The sequence below is a fragment of the Trematomus bernacchii genome, unplaced genomic scaffold (genome assembly GCF_902827165.1).
Source record: "Trematomus bernacchii unplaced genomic scaffold, fTreBer1.1, whole genome shotgun sequence".
Taxonomy (NCBI): Eukaryota; Metazoa; Chordata; class Actinopteri; order Perciformes; family Nototheniidae; genus Trematomus; species Trematomus bernacchii.
Genome location: NW_022987688.1, coordinates 216,122 through 232,698, shown reverse-complemented (window position 1 = coordinate 232,698; position 16,577 = coordinate 216,122). Strand labels below are relative to the sequence as shown.

The 16,577-nt window shown below is 42.6% G+C and overlaps 1 protein-coding gene across 1 annotated transcript in view; it reads right to left on the bottom strand.

The window, feature by feature from the left end:
* Positions 1 to 1,456: 1,456 nt before the first annotated feature.
* Positions 1,457 to 16,577, bottom strand: part of phf21b (PHD finger protein 21B) — a 24,072-nt gene continuing 8,951 nt past the window's right edge. Inside the window, 13 exon segments of the mRNA XM_034137066.1 lie at positions 1,457 to 3,783; positions 3,936 to 4,039; positions 4,332 to 4,398; positions 6,904 to 6,960; positions 6,962 to 7,063; positions 7,771 to 7,793; positions 8,176 to 8,230; positions 10,446 to 10,522; positions 10,640 to 10,691; positions 12,565 to 12,697; positions 13,752 to 13,870; positions 14,004 to 14,144; positions 14,426 to 14,560. Coding sequence (XP_033992957.1) covers positions 3,511 to 3,783; positions 3,936 to 4,039; positions 4,332 to 4,398; positions 6,904 to 6,960; positions 6,962 to 7,063; positions 7,771 to 7,793; positions 8,176 to 8,230; positions 10,446 to 10,522; positions 10,640 to 10,691; positions 12,565 to 12,697; positions 13,752 to 13,870; positions 14,004 to 14,144; positions 14,426 to 14,560 — 1,338 coding nt within the window. The 3' untranslated portion in view covers positions 1,457 to 3,510.

Genomic DNA, 16,577 nt, shown 5'->3' with positions numbered 1-16,577 from the left:
TTGAATTAACTCGGATTAAGGTCATACATGTAGACTTCACAAATGTACAAACAAAAGTATTTTCTGAGATTTAAGGTGTTCATTCGTGGGAACGTTTTTCACAAAATTACCAGAAAAAGGTTGACTTCAATTGTTATTGTAAATTTGTGATTTTAAACTTCACGATTTTTTTTTTCCACAAATTTGCAATTTTTAACGTGATGTTCGTCAATTTTTACGCTAATTAAAGCTACGTTGAATTTGTTTAAAAACTCGGATTAAAGTCACAAAAAAATGTTCCCGAGATTTAAGGTGTTCATTAATGGGAACAATTTTCCACCTTAACTTAATTCATTTTTACGTAAATTTGCTTTTTTTAATTTCATGATTTAAAGTTGTGAATTTAATTTGGTAATTCTGTAATATTTAAATTTTGAGAATTATTAAAGGTTATTTATTTCTTTCAATTTAATCTCGGAATCTATTCAAGTTATTTCTCGAAAACTTATGATGTTATTTCTCAGATGTTGTTTAATTGAATCTCAGAAAATAATGACGTTTTTTCTCCTAAATTTGTGAGTTTTATTCGACAGATTATTCACGTTAATGCATTTAAATGTACACAATGAAACTGAGGTATATAAATGTGTCGTGTTGTCTTAGAAATGTTAGATTTTATGTTAGTTAAATCACATGTCTCTCTGTATATCTTAAAATGTTTTTCTTGATCATTGGTTTTCACATTAGTGATTTTGGGGACAATTTACTAAAAGCTCCGCAGGTTCTGGGTGTTTCTCAACGTCGAGGACGCTTCCTTGGTAGGACATGTCCCTCCGAGTCAAGTCCTTCAGAGGCTAGGCAAGAATCCTTCGTGGCATTCGGAGAACGAAGAATGGAACAGGCGAGCAAGTGTGCGTCATATGAGAGGCCTCGGTAGGATTCCAAGCATCCTGGACATTGGGATTCGATGACGTAGCATCCTTGAAATAGTGGCTCTGAAGGATCCTTCCTCGACATTGAGAAACACCTTCTGATGAAAACGCATCAAATATATATATTTTAAAACAAAACGTGTGCATTGGCTCAGAGTGTTGAGTGACAGCGGGAACAGAAAGCATGGTTTTATTTTAACGTCAAATCATTTAAATTTGTGACATTTTTTTTCTCAAAATCCACATTTTTTCCACATTTCTTTTACATAACATTTTAATTATTTATTTGTGTTTTTTGTTGGTCATTTATTTTGGTGTTTGTTGTTCCATATTGCTCGTGTTGTAATATATTGTTCTGCCACTGAAGCCACGGACGCACCGATATATATTTCATTATATTTAATATGTTTGTTTGTGCCGTACAGTTTGGATCTTTAAGATCGTTGATACTTCAGAGGTGACCTGGATATGATACTTAACATTTAAATAAATTAAAAAATACAAATAAATAAAAACAACTCAAAAAGCTCCTTCTCTCTTTTCACAGATTCCCTCTCTTCTTCTGATAAAAGGCATTTCTCTCTCTTTTCTATTTGTTCATTTTGTGCATCATCTGTGTGAAAAATAATAATAAAAAAAGTTGGAAACACGTAAACTTCTGTCCCAGCAGGAAGACGGTCGGACGCAGTTTGACGAGTCGTCCCTTTTTCTGATTCGCTGGTTTCTACGACAACGATGGAAAATAAAAAGACCTGATTTTATTTAACGGTCGTTTGTTTGCGAGGCAGTGTTCATCGTGTTCATCGTGTTCATCGTCAGGCTCGTCCGGAGACATGGAGATAATAATCATCAGGGAATATGAAACGAAGAGGCAGGGAGAGAGAGAGAGATGATCCCAGTACAAAAACAAAGAAAAGAGTTTTTGGCATATTTTCTATACTGGTTTAAAGGGGAGGAGGACGTGAACAAACAGCGACGTCTCCGATGTTTACACGGCTGTTTTCTGCAACACAGGAATTATATATCCAGAGTCATTTCAAGAAGCGGACATTTTGTGTTTTCTGACATTTTTTAAGCAAAATGTTTATCGGATTATTTCTTTGTCTAAATCTGATATTTAATACATTTTATTAACCACATTTCAATAACCAACATGTGGATGACATTTTGAAAGGTGGGGATAATGTTAAATGAACTTTGGGTAAAATTTAGATGACATTTTCAGACATTTTGGGGAATTTTTTTTTTAATAAATTTAGTGGAAAATGTGATGAATTTTCAGACATTTTGTTTTGTTTCTCCTAAATTAGAGAAATGTACGTCGATTTCTTTTCAACTATTTGTCTTATAATTCCTGTTTTTCGTGTTGCTGTCAGAAAACAAACATTTAAACGTGCGAGACGTTTCGCTTCAGACATGTGACTCGAGTAGAAAAGAGAAAAACCTGCGATGATATCAATAATAATACAACATATGTACAGTGATCCCTTGAATACTCACATTTATCGACAGGCATGAAAATACTAAAATCTGCACTAGAAACGCTCATTTCTGTAGTTTTTATCTTAAATACTTTTTTCTTTGACTCTATTAATACTGAAAAACGTTATTCTCTGTTTTTGTTTTGAAGGCTCGTATGCGTTCACATACACGATGAAAACATTTTCCTGAATATTTATGGCAGAAACCTCGGAACAAACATCTATATTTAATGTACACTCCGCTAACTACCTACCGTCCGCTCTACGCTGAATGTTCTTAAAAAAAGGGAAATATCTTTTTTTATTCGTGGGCTTTTTATTCGGGCGCTCAGACGTCCCGCGGCTACGCTAACTCCTCGTAATAAATACATTAAGGCCGTTAATAATAAATAGAAAATAACATAAAAAAAGAAATCTCGTAAGCACTGTAGGTGTTGGGTTTTAAAAAATACTGAAGAGGCTCGTTCAGTTCTTGTGGCTTTTTTTTTTTTTTTGGATCCTCGGACAAATAAACTAAAAAGTGTATTTAGCGCTGCAGGTAGCTGTGAGGATCGTTCAAAAGGGGAAATAAGCACCAAATTGTCCACGTTTATCATCAGATTGGGCCGTAAGAGCCCGTTAGCCCGTTAGCCATCATTCTGACCATTTTCCAGCCGAGGAAACTTCAGAATTGATCAATATTGGAATTAAATTACATGTTTTTTCACTAAGGTAAAGTCAAATTTACCGTTAAGCGGACACTGAACACCCCCAATACCGTTTATTTTGATCAGAGATGTTAAAGAGAAGCCTCTGAGTACCTCCTGATGTCTGAATTTGGTTTCTACGGGGTCAGAAATGTACGATTAGACACCCAGATCTTTCATATCGGGCAATTTAAAGATATTTTACGGCAAAAAATGACTTTTCCAAGCCATCAATGGTGGCCATCTTGGATTTTTGATTGGTTAACGAGCTTTTTCAAAACCAATTAATGAGCCAATTAAGTCCTTGCGTCCACTTTTGAAAGATTCCCCCTGGTTTACTCAACTATCCGCATCACTAATGGGGGGATTGTTTCCATTTTGGACGGACAGGAAGTCGTCATGTTATTAAAAAAAATAAAAAAAGGGGCGGGGCTAATTGTTGGCGTCCGGGCTCTCCATTGGTTGGCTGCTGCTGCTGCTGCTGCTGGTGGTGTTTTTGCTCCAGTTGGTGTTGAGCAGCGAGGAGGCGTTGCTGTTGGCGATGGCGGTGTTGTTTGTTGTTGTTGTTGTTGTTGTTGCTGTTGCCATGGAGACGTGGATCAGCTGGTCCTTCTGGATGAGCGCGATCAGATCTCGGAGGCGTTGCAGAGACGATGTGGCGTCGTGCTGACGCAGCAGGAGGCGCTCTCGCTGCTCCATGCACTGCTAACAACAGGAAACAGCAGCGTCAACTTCCTGTCTCTGTGTGTGTGTGTGTGTGTGTGTGTGTGTGTGTGTGTGTGTGTGTGTGTGTGTGTGTGAATACCTGTACTAATAAGTGTGTGTGTGTGTGTGTGTGTGTGTGTGTGTGTGTTTACCTTGAGCGTGTCGTTCAGTTTGTCGTCCTGCTCCTCCAGGTGAGTGAACTCCTTCTTCAGTTCTGAGTTTCTCCGGAGCAGCCGCCGCTTCTCCTCCTGCCGAACTACACACACCCCCACACACACACACACACCCCCACACACACACCCCCACCCCACACACACACACACACACACACACACACACACACACACACACCACACACACACACACACACACACACACACACACACAACACACACACACACACACACACACACACACACACACACACACACACACACACACACACACACACACACACACACACACACACACACACACACACACACACACATTAGTACAGGTATTAACACACACACAGTCTTTTATAAATAACCCAGAGTGTTGCTCACCAGTCTTGTGTGTGACGTAGGACTGGACGAAGTTCTGCGGCCACGACATGTTCTCTTTGTTCAGCACCTACACACACACACACACACACACACACACACACACACACACACACACACACACACACACATTTATTATAAACACACATTATAAAACCACCAGACTCAGAGACAGCATCATCCCACAGTCCAATATTAAACACCTGAACTTTTTAAAGAACATCCATCTGTTTGCATCGTGCTAATTATTTCTGATCTGATTCTAAGATCTCTTCTGATCCAATATATCAGGGGTAGGCAAGTAAGTTTGGCCGTGGGCCAATTTTTTGCTGAGCCACAAGATGGCGGGCCAGAACATAATCAAAGCCTAATTCAAGGAATTGATTTTGGTAAGAGGGCGCAGCGCCCCTGTTCCCTGGTTCAGAAAAAACTCTGATATCGCTGATAACCCTCCCCATCAACACTCTGATGCGCAGTCAGATCCGCTGATTGGTTCACTGATGATATAGGCGCCCAATCCAGAGCCTCTGGATAGACCCGCCGAAAGGGAGGCTCGTCGTCTCTAGCCCCATTTCAGTCCCATGTTAAAAGTCAGGGCTATTATCTGTATTTTAACAGACTTATCTTTTAAATTGAGGTGTATTTATTGTTCTCTTCAAAGTTTATTTTTTTCTGAAATTTTAGGGAGGATGGTCCTCCCTTTCTTCAATGGACGAGCCTCCACTGAGTGAGTTATTAACTAGGTAGCAGTGTTATTTAACATGCTTTTATTCTGATAAGTATTGTCAAGTTCTCTGGGTTTTTGTCATTTATTTGAGTGTTTGCCCACATTTGAGAGGCTTGAGGGGCAACAGAGGACGCATGGACAACTGGAATCCTTTTTCCTTTTCTTTCAACTTTTCAAGGACACATTAGGATTCTTTCAGGTTGAAAACCTTTAAAAAAATACAAAATAAATAAATTACAGCATGTTTTGCTTTGCAATTTATTTAATATATTATAACCTAAATTAATCAGTAACCAAGTATTTTACTCAAACTCAATGTATTTATTAGTTAAAGGGGACCTATCATGCAAAATGCACTTGTGTACGTCTTTTCTACATGAATATGTGTCCCCGGTGTTCCAGGGAACTCACCAAGTGTCAGAAAACACAACCCTCTCTATTTTCCTCCATACCCAAATCTCTAAAAAAAGGGGCTGCAACGGATCTGATAAAAACTGATCCAGATTTGAACACTGTCCTGACGTCAGGACGGTGGCGCTACGGCTATTGGGCCAACTCTCCACCTATCAGGGGAATGTGGGGTTGGGCCACGGCCGGCCATTGCCGCTCGAAAGCGCTGGAGACGCTGTAGTACATATGCCAGGCCTGTAAGTGGCGCTGTAGTCTGCCACAAAAGCAGCGAAGAAGACTTCCCACGCATGGTTGCCATGGTTACCCTTCTGTTTATTCTCCGCTGTGGCTTTTGTTCTCCCTCCCCGAGGCAAGTACTGTAATTCTCTCCGGTTAGTCCACCAGCAGATGACAAACACCCACCTCTCCGCCTCTTCCAAGGAACGAGGGGACCGTGCGGCAGAGTTTTCTTTCGCCGGTCAAGATGCCCGTTAAAGTTTAAATCTTCCGGACAAAATTAGAAAAGTGCCGGTCAAAGGTCTTCTTTTTTATTTATTGAGCTTTAAAACAAATGAATAACGACTCTATATAATAAAATAAGAATAAAACACGGAGGACGGAGATCTCTTTTTCTCCCCCTCTTCTGACTTGATCAGAGCACGCTCCCCTCTCCTGCAGGGGGGCGTGGTCAGCTGCAGCTCACAGAATCAGCCCCCTGCAAAAACAGTGCTGGAGAACAGCACATAGAGCGAAATGAGGCATGGCTAAAATGCATGATCTGTTTGGTATTTTGAAAACAGAAACGTATAAATATACCTTATATAGGTATGGCCCTACAATATATCATTTAAATATAGCATGATAGGTGTCCTTTAAATAAGTACTTTAATTGACGTCAGTGCACCCCGCTGCCTGATTGTGCCTGTGCTGTATGTCATTCATTCTCAACATAGATAAAAGTACAATAAGCATTCTTCAGGTGTAGGTAGATTCTCTATTCGGACATTATAGCCTATATGTGCGACTGTCGGTCCGATGTTGTAAAAAAAAAAAAAAAAAAAAAAAAAATCTCAAAATATTTTTTAATTTTTTATTCTCAAAATTACGGGCCAAATATTATTGCTGGCGGGCCAACAATGGCCCGCGGGCCGCCTGTTGCCGACCCATGCAATATATCATATTCCATGTACTTGTATACAGACTCTTCGTGCACTATTTCCATTGTATTTGTATTAACGTGCACATCTCAGAACACTCTCTTGCACTATTGTATCTGTTTTATCTGTTCGATGTCCTCTATATATTCATGTTGCTCTGTTGGAGGACTTCAGTGTGTCATCTGCTCTGTAGCTGCTGAGCTCATGATGAGAGAGACTTGAAAACGAACACATATTATTATTATATTATTAACTTCTATATATATATAATAAAGGTATATTGTAGTAGGGGGTGCAGTACCTTCTTCTGGCACTTGGGGCAGTACCAGGGTCCCCGGGGTGGGGTCCTGAGGGGGGGGGTGCAGGCAGGTGGGATGAAAGGCTCGCGGACAGACGTGACACAGCTGGAGCTCTCCTTCCTCCTGACACACCGCACACACATCCTCATGCTCCACGTCCTCCTGAGGACACACACACACACACACACACACACACACACACACACACACACACACACACACACACACACACACACACACACACACACACACACACACACACACACACACACACACACACACACACACACACACCACACACACACACACACACACACACACACACACACACACACACACACACACACACACACACACACACACACACACACACACGTTTTAGTGCATGTAAATGGTCTGCAAAGGGTTAAAAATCCCAAGGTTCCGGAACACGGTGACATCACAACGGAATACTCGCGCTCCTATTGGCTAGCAGCTCCAACACACATTGTATTGATCGGCTAAAGGGGGCGGGACATCTCTAAGTGGTTGACCAATCGCACCAGAGCAGGCCAGCTAACCAATCAGAGCAGAGCTGGGCATTGTTAGAATCATTGTGCTAACCTGTAACTGTTGCTAGGCAGAATAGTGTCAAAGTAAAAGTACTTAGTTACTGTGTGTATCAGAGCAGACTTTGTTTAAGTACAACAATAAGTAGGTATTATTCTGCATTAAAAGTACATTCGCTATATATAGCATCAAAATAAATAAAATAAAAGTATGTTTTAATGTTAATAAGTTTGTAGTTTTGTTCAAAGCTTAACGTGTGGCTGATAAATAAATGATTATTAGGACAAACAACGTAGCGTGCTGTGAGTCATGTGACCTACCTTCCAGCAGAAATCCTCAGAGTCTAGCATGTAAATGAAGCAGAGCAGAGTTAGTGAAGCACACACACACACACACACACACACACACACACACACACACACACACACACACACACACACACACACACACACACACACACACACACACACACACACACACACACACACACACACACACACACACACACACACACACACACACACACACACACACACACACACACACACACACACACACACACACACACGGCGATATTGAAGCGAGTTACGTTGCTCTCAGACAGACAGCGCAGACACTGAACACTTTAATATTATATGTGTATATAATATATATATTAAATGCGGCAGCTGCAGATTTCTCTGTTAGTTTGTTAAACATGTTTTTATTTCTTTGGTGTGTGTTACCTCGAGCCGACAGGAAGAGCGAGCTGTTCAGATAATGAGACGCCAGACGCTTACGCTGCAAACACAGAGGAACAAGTTAGAATGAAATAAACAGGTTTAATACTGACTCTGATCTGAACAGGTTTAATACTGACTCTGATCTGAACAGGTTTAATACTGACTCTGATCTGAACAGGTTTAATACTGACTCTGATCTGAACAGGTTTAATACTGACTCTGATCTGAACAGGTTTAATACTGACTCTGATCTGAACATGTAGAGAACCTGTTGATCCAGATTTATAACACGAATCTTTCCGTTCCTACGTTCCTCTAACCTGTTAAGCCCTGAGCCTGTTTCTCAGGTCTCAGGCTCGAAAATGCCATTCCCAGAACAAATGCCCATATCTTCCCTTCTAAAAGGGTTAAATTAATAATCTTTTTTCTCAAAGTAATGATAAACCTGTGAGTTGGATGTAGAAAAGTCAGAATCAATATAGATGTTTTATATTTTAAAGAAAATTCAGATTTTACATAGTAAAAAACTGTAAATTATAGTGTCCGTCCAAAAATTCTTTTTTACTTATAGTGAAAACTACCCTTGGATGATGGGTTAGTAGACTAAAAGCTTTAGGAATCCAAAGTACAACATATAAGTACCCTGTATCAAGATTGATGCAAAACAAGTGACATTTGACCTTTTTAGAGAGATTTAGAAAAAAAAAAACACTTCTGGGGTCATTTGGGTGGATTTTCCATATCTCTGGCCCCCCTTGCTCGATTTTGATGGTTGACACCTCTTTTTAACCGTTATGCCGCGTTTCCACTACACGGCCTCGCTCGGCCCCGCTCGGTATGGCTGGGCCTCGTTAGGACTGGCTCACTTTATGGCGCATTTCCATTCAGTTTAGGAACTGGGGCAGTATCTATAGTAACGCAGTGTAGGCGGAGCCGTGACGTGATCTTCAGAGGACCCCAGAAAAACAACACAGCCGTTAGCTGTTAGCACTCAGAGCTCACAGCTCCTCATATCTGTTCAGAAACTAGACAAAAGTTAAACAAGTACAAACCACAGACTGCCTGTGTCATGGTGAATACAGTCGCTGCTTTATTTATGTCTGTATAGGCCGTTGTTGTGAGTGTGGACGGTCGGAGCATATACTGCGTTAGCTTAGCCAATCTCCATTTAGAAAACACGCATTTTAAAAGGTTTTTCTCCTGCCGTCTGTCTGCAGACTTGACAAAGCATTAATTCATGGTTTTTACTAACCGGTATCAGTATGTTGTTACTTCATCATTTTGAAACGTGTATTACAATTAAATCACGGTCAAATATGTCCATCTTGTTGTAGTTGTAGCCCCCTTGCCAGCGATGCTCTCTCTAGTTTAGCATACTCAGCCCGACTCAGCCTCGTTGTCTCTGGCCCTAGACCCACGATTTTATGAGGCCAGAAAAACTGTGAATTAGGACCCGCCGGCCGGTACTAGGCCAAGTGGAAACGCAACCAAAGACGGGCCGCTGACGTCACAGCCCTCTTAAACCGGGCTGCGGGCTGTAGTGGAAACGCGCCATTAGAGCCAATAGAATCGAGGGGAAGTTCCTAAAAATCCATCTAAACATTACCCATTGGTGAATGAGTGATGCGTAGCCAGAATGCCCAAACAGGAAGCTGTCATACACTCTCATAGCAGCTAATATGAAAACTCCGTTATTGACATAAATATGCTGATGGATTATCAGTAATCATTTCAAAGTGACTCAGACACATTGGATTAACCTTTGGATGAACCTTCAGCAGCGTTCTTATCGTTTTGATGCCATTGAACACGACTTTTGATCAGAAACAGCAAAAGGTAAGACAATGTCCCGTGTTTGCTCCGTAAAGCTACGTGGTGTGATGTCTGGGTTTGCTTCCCGTGCTGCGAGTTCTGACCGCTCAGTGATGATACTTATATTTCTGGAATCTGTGGAATCTCAGCTTGCTAATCAATATCTTGTTTGTGCAGATACGATAAGTAATAAGGGTATTTTACCGTGCGTTCTGTGCTAAATCCGCTCAGGGCTAATTCAGAGCCTTTGTTATTACCCTTATGTTTCGTTTAGCTAAAAACGGTTAATATTGTCTGAAAGCTGAGTTTCTTCCCGTTAAGTGGGTATGACACATTCATAGTTTGTTAAATGTTAAGAAGCCCTCAGACGCTGTTTCTTGCAAGATGTTGCGTTTTGCCCTCGCCCGCGGGCCGTGGGGTTTAACTGCCATGTGTTCATCAAAGTGATATCATGTCCTGACCTCGGGCTCGAACAGGCCGCTGTACGCCGGGTTGGCCGTGCTGCGTCTCTTCCTCTCCTGCCTCTTCAGCTGGATCTCTGTCAAAACACACAAACTTTATTTAAAACATCTCCGCCTGACAGAGAGAACACAACACAACCACTCACTGTGTCAATAAAGTTTAGATTTGATGTCTGATGATAGGGTGAGTTTACCTTCCAGGTGTTCTGTGGTGACGAGGCCGAGGGACACCATGAAGGCCACTTTCTGTCAAACGCAGAAGAAGAAGTGTTATTATTATAAACAACAGAAGAAGAAGTTAATGAACATGTGGTGCGAGTGAGAAATTATAGCAGCTGTGAGTCTGTGCTGCGCGCGGCGGTACATTTGAAATGCACCGGGCAGCGGCACACTGTGAACTGTCAGGAAGACTCGGGTCTAACTCAGGGTCTAACTCAGGGTCTAACTCATGGTCTAACTCAGGGTCTAACTCAGGGTCTAACTCAGGGTCTAACTCATGGTCTAACTCAGGGTCTAACTCAGGGTCTAACTCAGGGTCTAACTCAGGGTCTAACTCAGGGTCTAACTCATGGTCTAACTCATGGTCTAACTCATGGTCTAACTCATGGTCTAACTCAGGGTCTAACTCACGGTCTAACTCAGGGTCTAACTCAGGGTCTAACTCATGGTCTAACTCATGGTCTAACTCATGGTCTAACTCATGGTCTAACTCAGGGTCTAACTCATGGTCTAACTAATGGTCTAACTCATGGTCTAACTCAGGGTCTAACTCATGGTCTAACTCAGGGTCTAACTCATGGTCTAACTCAGGGTCTAACTCATGGTCTAACTCAGGGTCTAACTCATGGTCTAACTCATGGTCTAACTCATGGTCTAACTCAGGGTCTAAGTCAGGGTCTAACTCATGGTCTAACTCATGGTCTAACTCAGGGTCTAACTCAGGGTCTAACTCAGGGTCTAACTCAGGGTCTAACTCAGGGTCTAACTCAGGGTCTAACTCAGGGTCAATAACTCATGTCTAATCATGGTCTAACTCAGGGTCTAACTCAGGTCTAACTCATGGTCTAACTCATGGTCTAACTCAGGGTCTAACTCATGGTCTAACTCAGGGTCTAACTCATGGTCTAACTCAGGGTCTAACTCATGGTCTAACTCATGGTCTAACTCAGGGTCTAATTCAGGGTCTAACTCAGGGTCTAACTCATGGTCTAACTCATGGTCTAACTCAGGTCTAATCAGGGTTCTAACTCAGGTCTAACTCATGGTCTAACTCAGGGTCTAACTCATGGTCTAACTCAGGGTCTAACTCATGGTCTAACTCAGGGTCTAACTCAGGGTCTAACTCATGGTCTAACTCAGGGTCTAACTCATGGTCTAACTCAGGGTCTAACTCAGGGTCTAACTCACCTTATTTAACAGAAAATAAAATGGCAACAACAGGGCTTGGGAGCAGTGGTCGCGTTAACCCCCCCCCCCCCCCGTCAGCGCGAGTGAGTGACGAGTTGTGTACAGACTCGACGGGTAATAATGCATTATGACGGAAATGTTACGATCCTGTCTGTCAAAATGACTGACAACGGAAAAGTCTAAAGCCACCACTGCTTGGGAGAAAGAAACGATGTGATATTTGGGCCCATTTTCGCTGCAATGAGGCTGAGAAAACAAGCGAATGCATTGTTTTATCAGAAGGGAAGCAATGTGGCCATAACACAGCTGGTAACAACACAAACCTGACCAGATACTCTCTCAGAGTCTCTCTGCAAAGCTGTTTCTTAATTCTTGATTTATAATCTTATTGTGAAATAAGTTTGACTAAAATGACAAATGATTGGTTTAGCCTAGACTAGTTTGACTGAAATGTTCTATATAATCTGATGACTAAAAAAGACTCAACAGTTTTCTTTGACTAAAATGAGACTAAAATGCTCAGACTTTTAGTCGACTAAAACTTGACTAAATAAAAACAGGATGAAGGTGACTAAATATGACTAAAACTCAAAAGGACATGTAACACAGGACTAAGACTAAAACTAAATAAAAAAATAGCTGACGAAATTAACACTAATTCAAACGTTGTTATTTTGTGTTGAAATGTAACGGGTAGGTTGGATTCGCTCACCTCGGGGTCCTCGTCTTTCTTCGGGGACTTTGGGGGTGATTTGGGAGATTTGGGTGATTTTGGGGTGGGCGGGGCTTCCTGTGTTGGGGAGGTCTGTCTGAGGAGAGACTTCAGTGCTGCTGGGGGTCTGAGGCTGGATTATTATCACCTGGAACAACAACGAATACATAAGTGTGTGTGTGTGTGTGTGTGTGTGTGTGTGTGTGTGTGTGTGTGTGTGTGTGTGTGTGTGTGTGTGTGTGTGTGTGTTGTGTGTGTGTGTGTGTGTGGTGTGTGTGTGTGTGTGTGTGTGTGTGTGTGTGTGTGTGTGTGTGTCTCTCTCTCTCCTCTCCGATGTCTCTCTCTCTCTCTCTCTGATGTCTCTCTCTCTCTCTGATGTCTCTCTCTCTCTCTCTCTCTGATGTCTCTCTCTCTCTCTGATGTCTCTCTCTCTCTCCGATGTGTCTCTCTCTCTCTCTCTCTGATGTCTCTCTCTCTCTCTGGTGTCTCTCTCTCTCTCTCTCTGATGTGTCTCTCTCTCTGTCTCTCTCTCTCTCTCTGATGTGTCTCTCTCTCTGTCTCTCTCTCTCTCTCTCTCTGATGTGTCTCTCTCTCTGATGTCTCTCTCTCTCTGATGTCTCTCTCTCTGATGTGTCTCTCTCTCTCTGATGTGTCTCTCTCTCTCTCTCTGATGTCTCTCTCTCTCTCTCTCTCTCTCTGATGTCTCTCTCTCTCTCTGATGTGTCTCTCTCTCTCTGATGTCTCTCTCTCTCTCTCTGATGTCTCTCTCTCTCTCTGATGTGTCTCTCTCTCTCTGATGTGTCTCTCTCTCTCTCTCTCTCTCTCTCTCTGATGTGTCTCTCTCTCTCTCTCTCTGATGTGTCTCTCTCTCTCTCTCTGATGTCTCTCTCTCTCATACAAATATAAAAACATAAATAATAATATATATATAACTATTAATAAATAAATAACTATAAATGAATATATTGAGCGTCCTCACCTTCACGGCCTCGCTGATGATGGCGAAAGCAACGCCGGGACCCGCAGAGGCAACATGTTGAAGGGGGGAGACAAGGGGGGAGGAAACAGGGTTGCAGGGAGGATGTGAGGGGGGAGGCAACCCCTTTTAGGGGGGAGACAACTGGTTGCATGGAGGATATAAGGGGGGAGGCAACCTGTTTTAGGGGGGATGAAAGGGGGGAGACAACCTCTTGTAGGGGTGAAACAACAGGTTGAAGGGGGGAGACAAGAGGCTGAAGAGGGGAGGGAAGTTGCCGAATGGGGAGGAAACAGGCTGTAAGAGGGGGGAAGTGAGGGGGGAGACAACCTGTGGAAGGGGGGAGACAACAGGTTGAAGGGGGGATGTGAGGGGGGAGGAAACAGGCAGAAGAGGGGAGGAAAGTTGTTGAAGGGGGGAGACAACAGGCTGTAAGAGGGGGGAAGTGAGGGGGGGAAACAACCTGTTGAAGGGGGGAGACAACAGGTTGAAGGGTGGAAGTAAGGGGGGAGGAAACAGGCTGAATGGGGGAGACAAGTTGCTCCAGTGGGGAGGAAACAGGCTGAATGGGGGAGACAAGTTGCTCCAGGGGGGAGGAAACAGGCTGAAGGGTGGAAATAAGGGGGGAGGAAACAGGCTGAATGGGGGAGACAAGTTGCTCCAGGGGGGAGACAACTTGTTCCTGAATGGGGGAAGTAAGAGGGGAGGAAACAAGTAGAAGGGGGGAGGAAACAACAGGCTGAAGGGGGGAGGAAACAGGCTGAAGGGGGGAGGAAACAGGCTGAAGGGGGGAGGAAACAGGCTGAAGGGGGGAGGAAACAGGCTGAAGGGGGGAGGAAACAACAGGCTGAAGGGGGGAGGAAACAACAGGCTGAATGGGGAGACAGGAATGGGGGAGGCGTGGCTCTGGCCGTTGGGGGGGCTGCAGGGGGAGTTTTGGGGGGGCAGCGTTGATCTCTGCAAGCTGATTGGCTGCTGCTCCGATCGGGGGGAGGGGGGGGTCAAACTCTTAGGCCTGACCTGAGGGGGGAGATAGAGGGGGAGAAAACAAGACTTTAGAAACTTTCATCAAAATGTGAAAATCTGTGGTTTAAACTGCCCTCTAGTGGACGTCTGTTAACACTGCAGACATACAACTCAAATCAGTGTGTAGTGTCTCTACTTTAAAGAGTCCTCTCCTGCTGATGTTCAGGTGTATATCAGTATGTAGTGTCTCTACTTTAAAGAGTCCTCTCCTGCTGATGTTCAGGTGTATATCAGTATGTAGTGTCTCTACTTTAAAGAGTCCTCTCCTGCTGATGTTCAGGTTCATATCAGTATGTAGTCTCTACTTTAAAGAGTCCTCTCCTGCTGATGTTCAGGTGTATATCAGTATGTAGTGTCTCTACTTTAAAGAGTCCTCTCCTGCTGATGTTCAGGTGTATATCAGTGGTAGTGTCTCTACTTTAAAGAGTCCTCTCCTGCTGATGTTCAGGTGTATCTCAGTATGTAGTGTCTCTACTTTAAAGAGTCCTATCCTGCTGATGTTCAGGTGTATATCAGTATGTAGTGTCTCTACTATTTAAAGAGTCCCTATCCTGCTGATGTTCAGGTGTATATCATTATGTAGTGTCTCTACTTTAAAAGAGTCCTCTCCTGCTGATGTTCAGGTGTATATCAGTATGTAGTGTCTCTACTTTAAGAGTCCTCTCCTGCTGATGTTCAGGTGTGATATCATATGTAGTGTGTCTCTACTTTAAAGAGTCCTCTCCTGCTGATGTTCAGGGTGTATATCAGTATGTAGTGTCTCTACTTTAAAGAGATCCTCTCCTGCTGATGTTCAGGTGTATATCAGTATGTAGTGTCTCTACTTTAAAGAGTCCTCTCCTGCTGATGTTCAGGTTCATATCAGTATGTAGTGTCTCTACTTTAAAGAGTCCTCTCCTGCTGATGTTCAGGTGTATATCAGTATGTAGTGTCTCTACTTTAAAGAGTCCTCTCCTGCTGATGTTCAGGTGTATATCATGTGTAGTGTCTCTACTTTAAAGAGTCCTCCTCTGATGTTCAGGTGTATATCATATGTAGTGTCTCTACTTTAAAGAGTCCTATCCTGCTGATGTTCAGGTGTATATCAGTATGTAGTGTCTCTACTTTAAAGAGTCCTATCCTGCTGTGTCAGGTGTATATCAGTATGTAGTGTCTCTACTTTAAAGAGTCCTCTCCTGCTGATGTTCAGGTGTATATCAGTATGTAGTGTCCTATACTTTAAAGAGTCCTCTCCTGCTGATGTTCAGGTGTATATCAGTATGTATGTCTCTACTTTAAAGAGTCCTCTCCTGCTGATGTTCAGGTGTATATCAGTATGTAGTGTCTCTACTTTAAAGAGTCCTCTCCTGCTGATGTACAGGTGTATATCAGTATGTAGTGTCTCTACTTTAAAGAGTCCTCTCCTGCTGATGTTCAGGTGTATATCAGTATGTAGTGTCTCTACTTAAAGAGTCCTCTCCTGCTGATGTTCAGGTGTATCAGTATGTAGTGTCTCTACTTTAAAGAGTCCTATCCTGCTGATGTTCAGGTGTATCAGTATGTAGTGTCTCTACTTTAAAGAGTCCTCTCCTGCTGATGTTTCAGTATATATCAGTATGTAGTGTCTCTACTTTAAAGAGTCCTCTCCTGCTGATGTTCAGGTGTATATCAGTATGTAGTGTCTCTACTTTAAAGAGTCCTCTCCTGCTGATGTTCAGTGTATATCAGTATGTAGTGTCTCTACTTTAAAGAGTCCTCTCCTGCTGATGTTCAGGTGTATATCAGTATGTAGTGTCTCTACTTTAAAGAGTCCTATCCTGCTGATGTTCAGGTGTATATCAGTATTAGTGTCTCTACTTTAAAGAGTCCTATCCTGCTGATGTTCAGGTGTATATCAGTATGTAGTCTCTACTTTAAAGAGTCCTCTCCTGCTGATGTTCAGGTGTATATCAAGTATGTAGTGTCTCTACTTTAAAGAGTCCTCTCCTGCTGATGTTCAGGTGTATATCAGTATGTAGTGTCTCTACTTTAA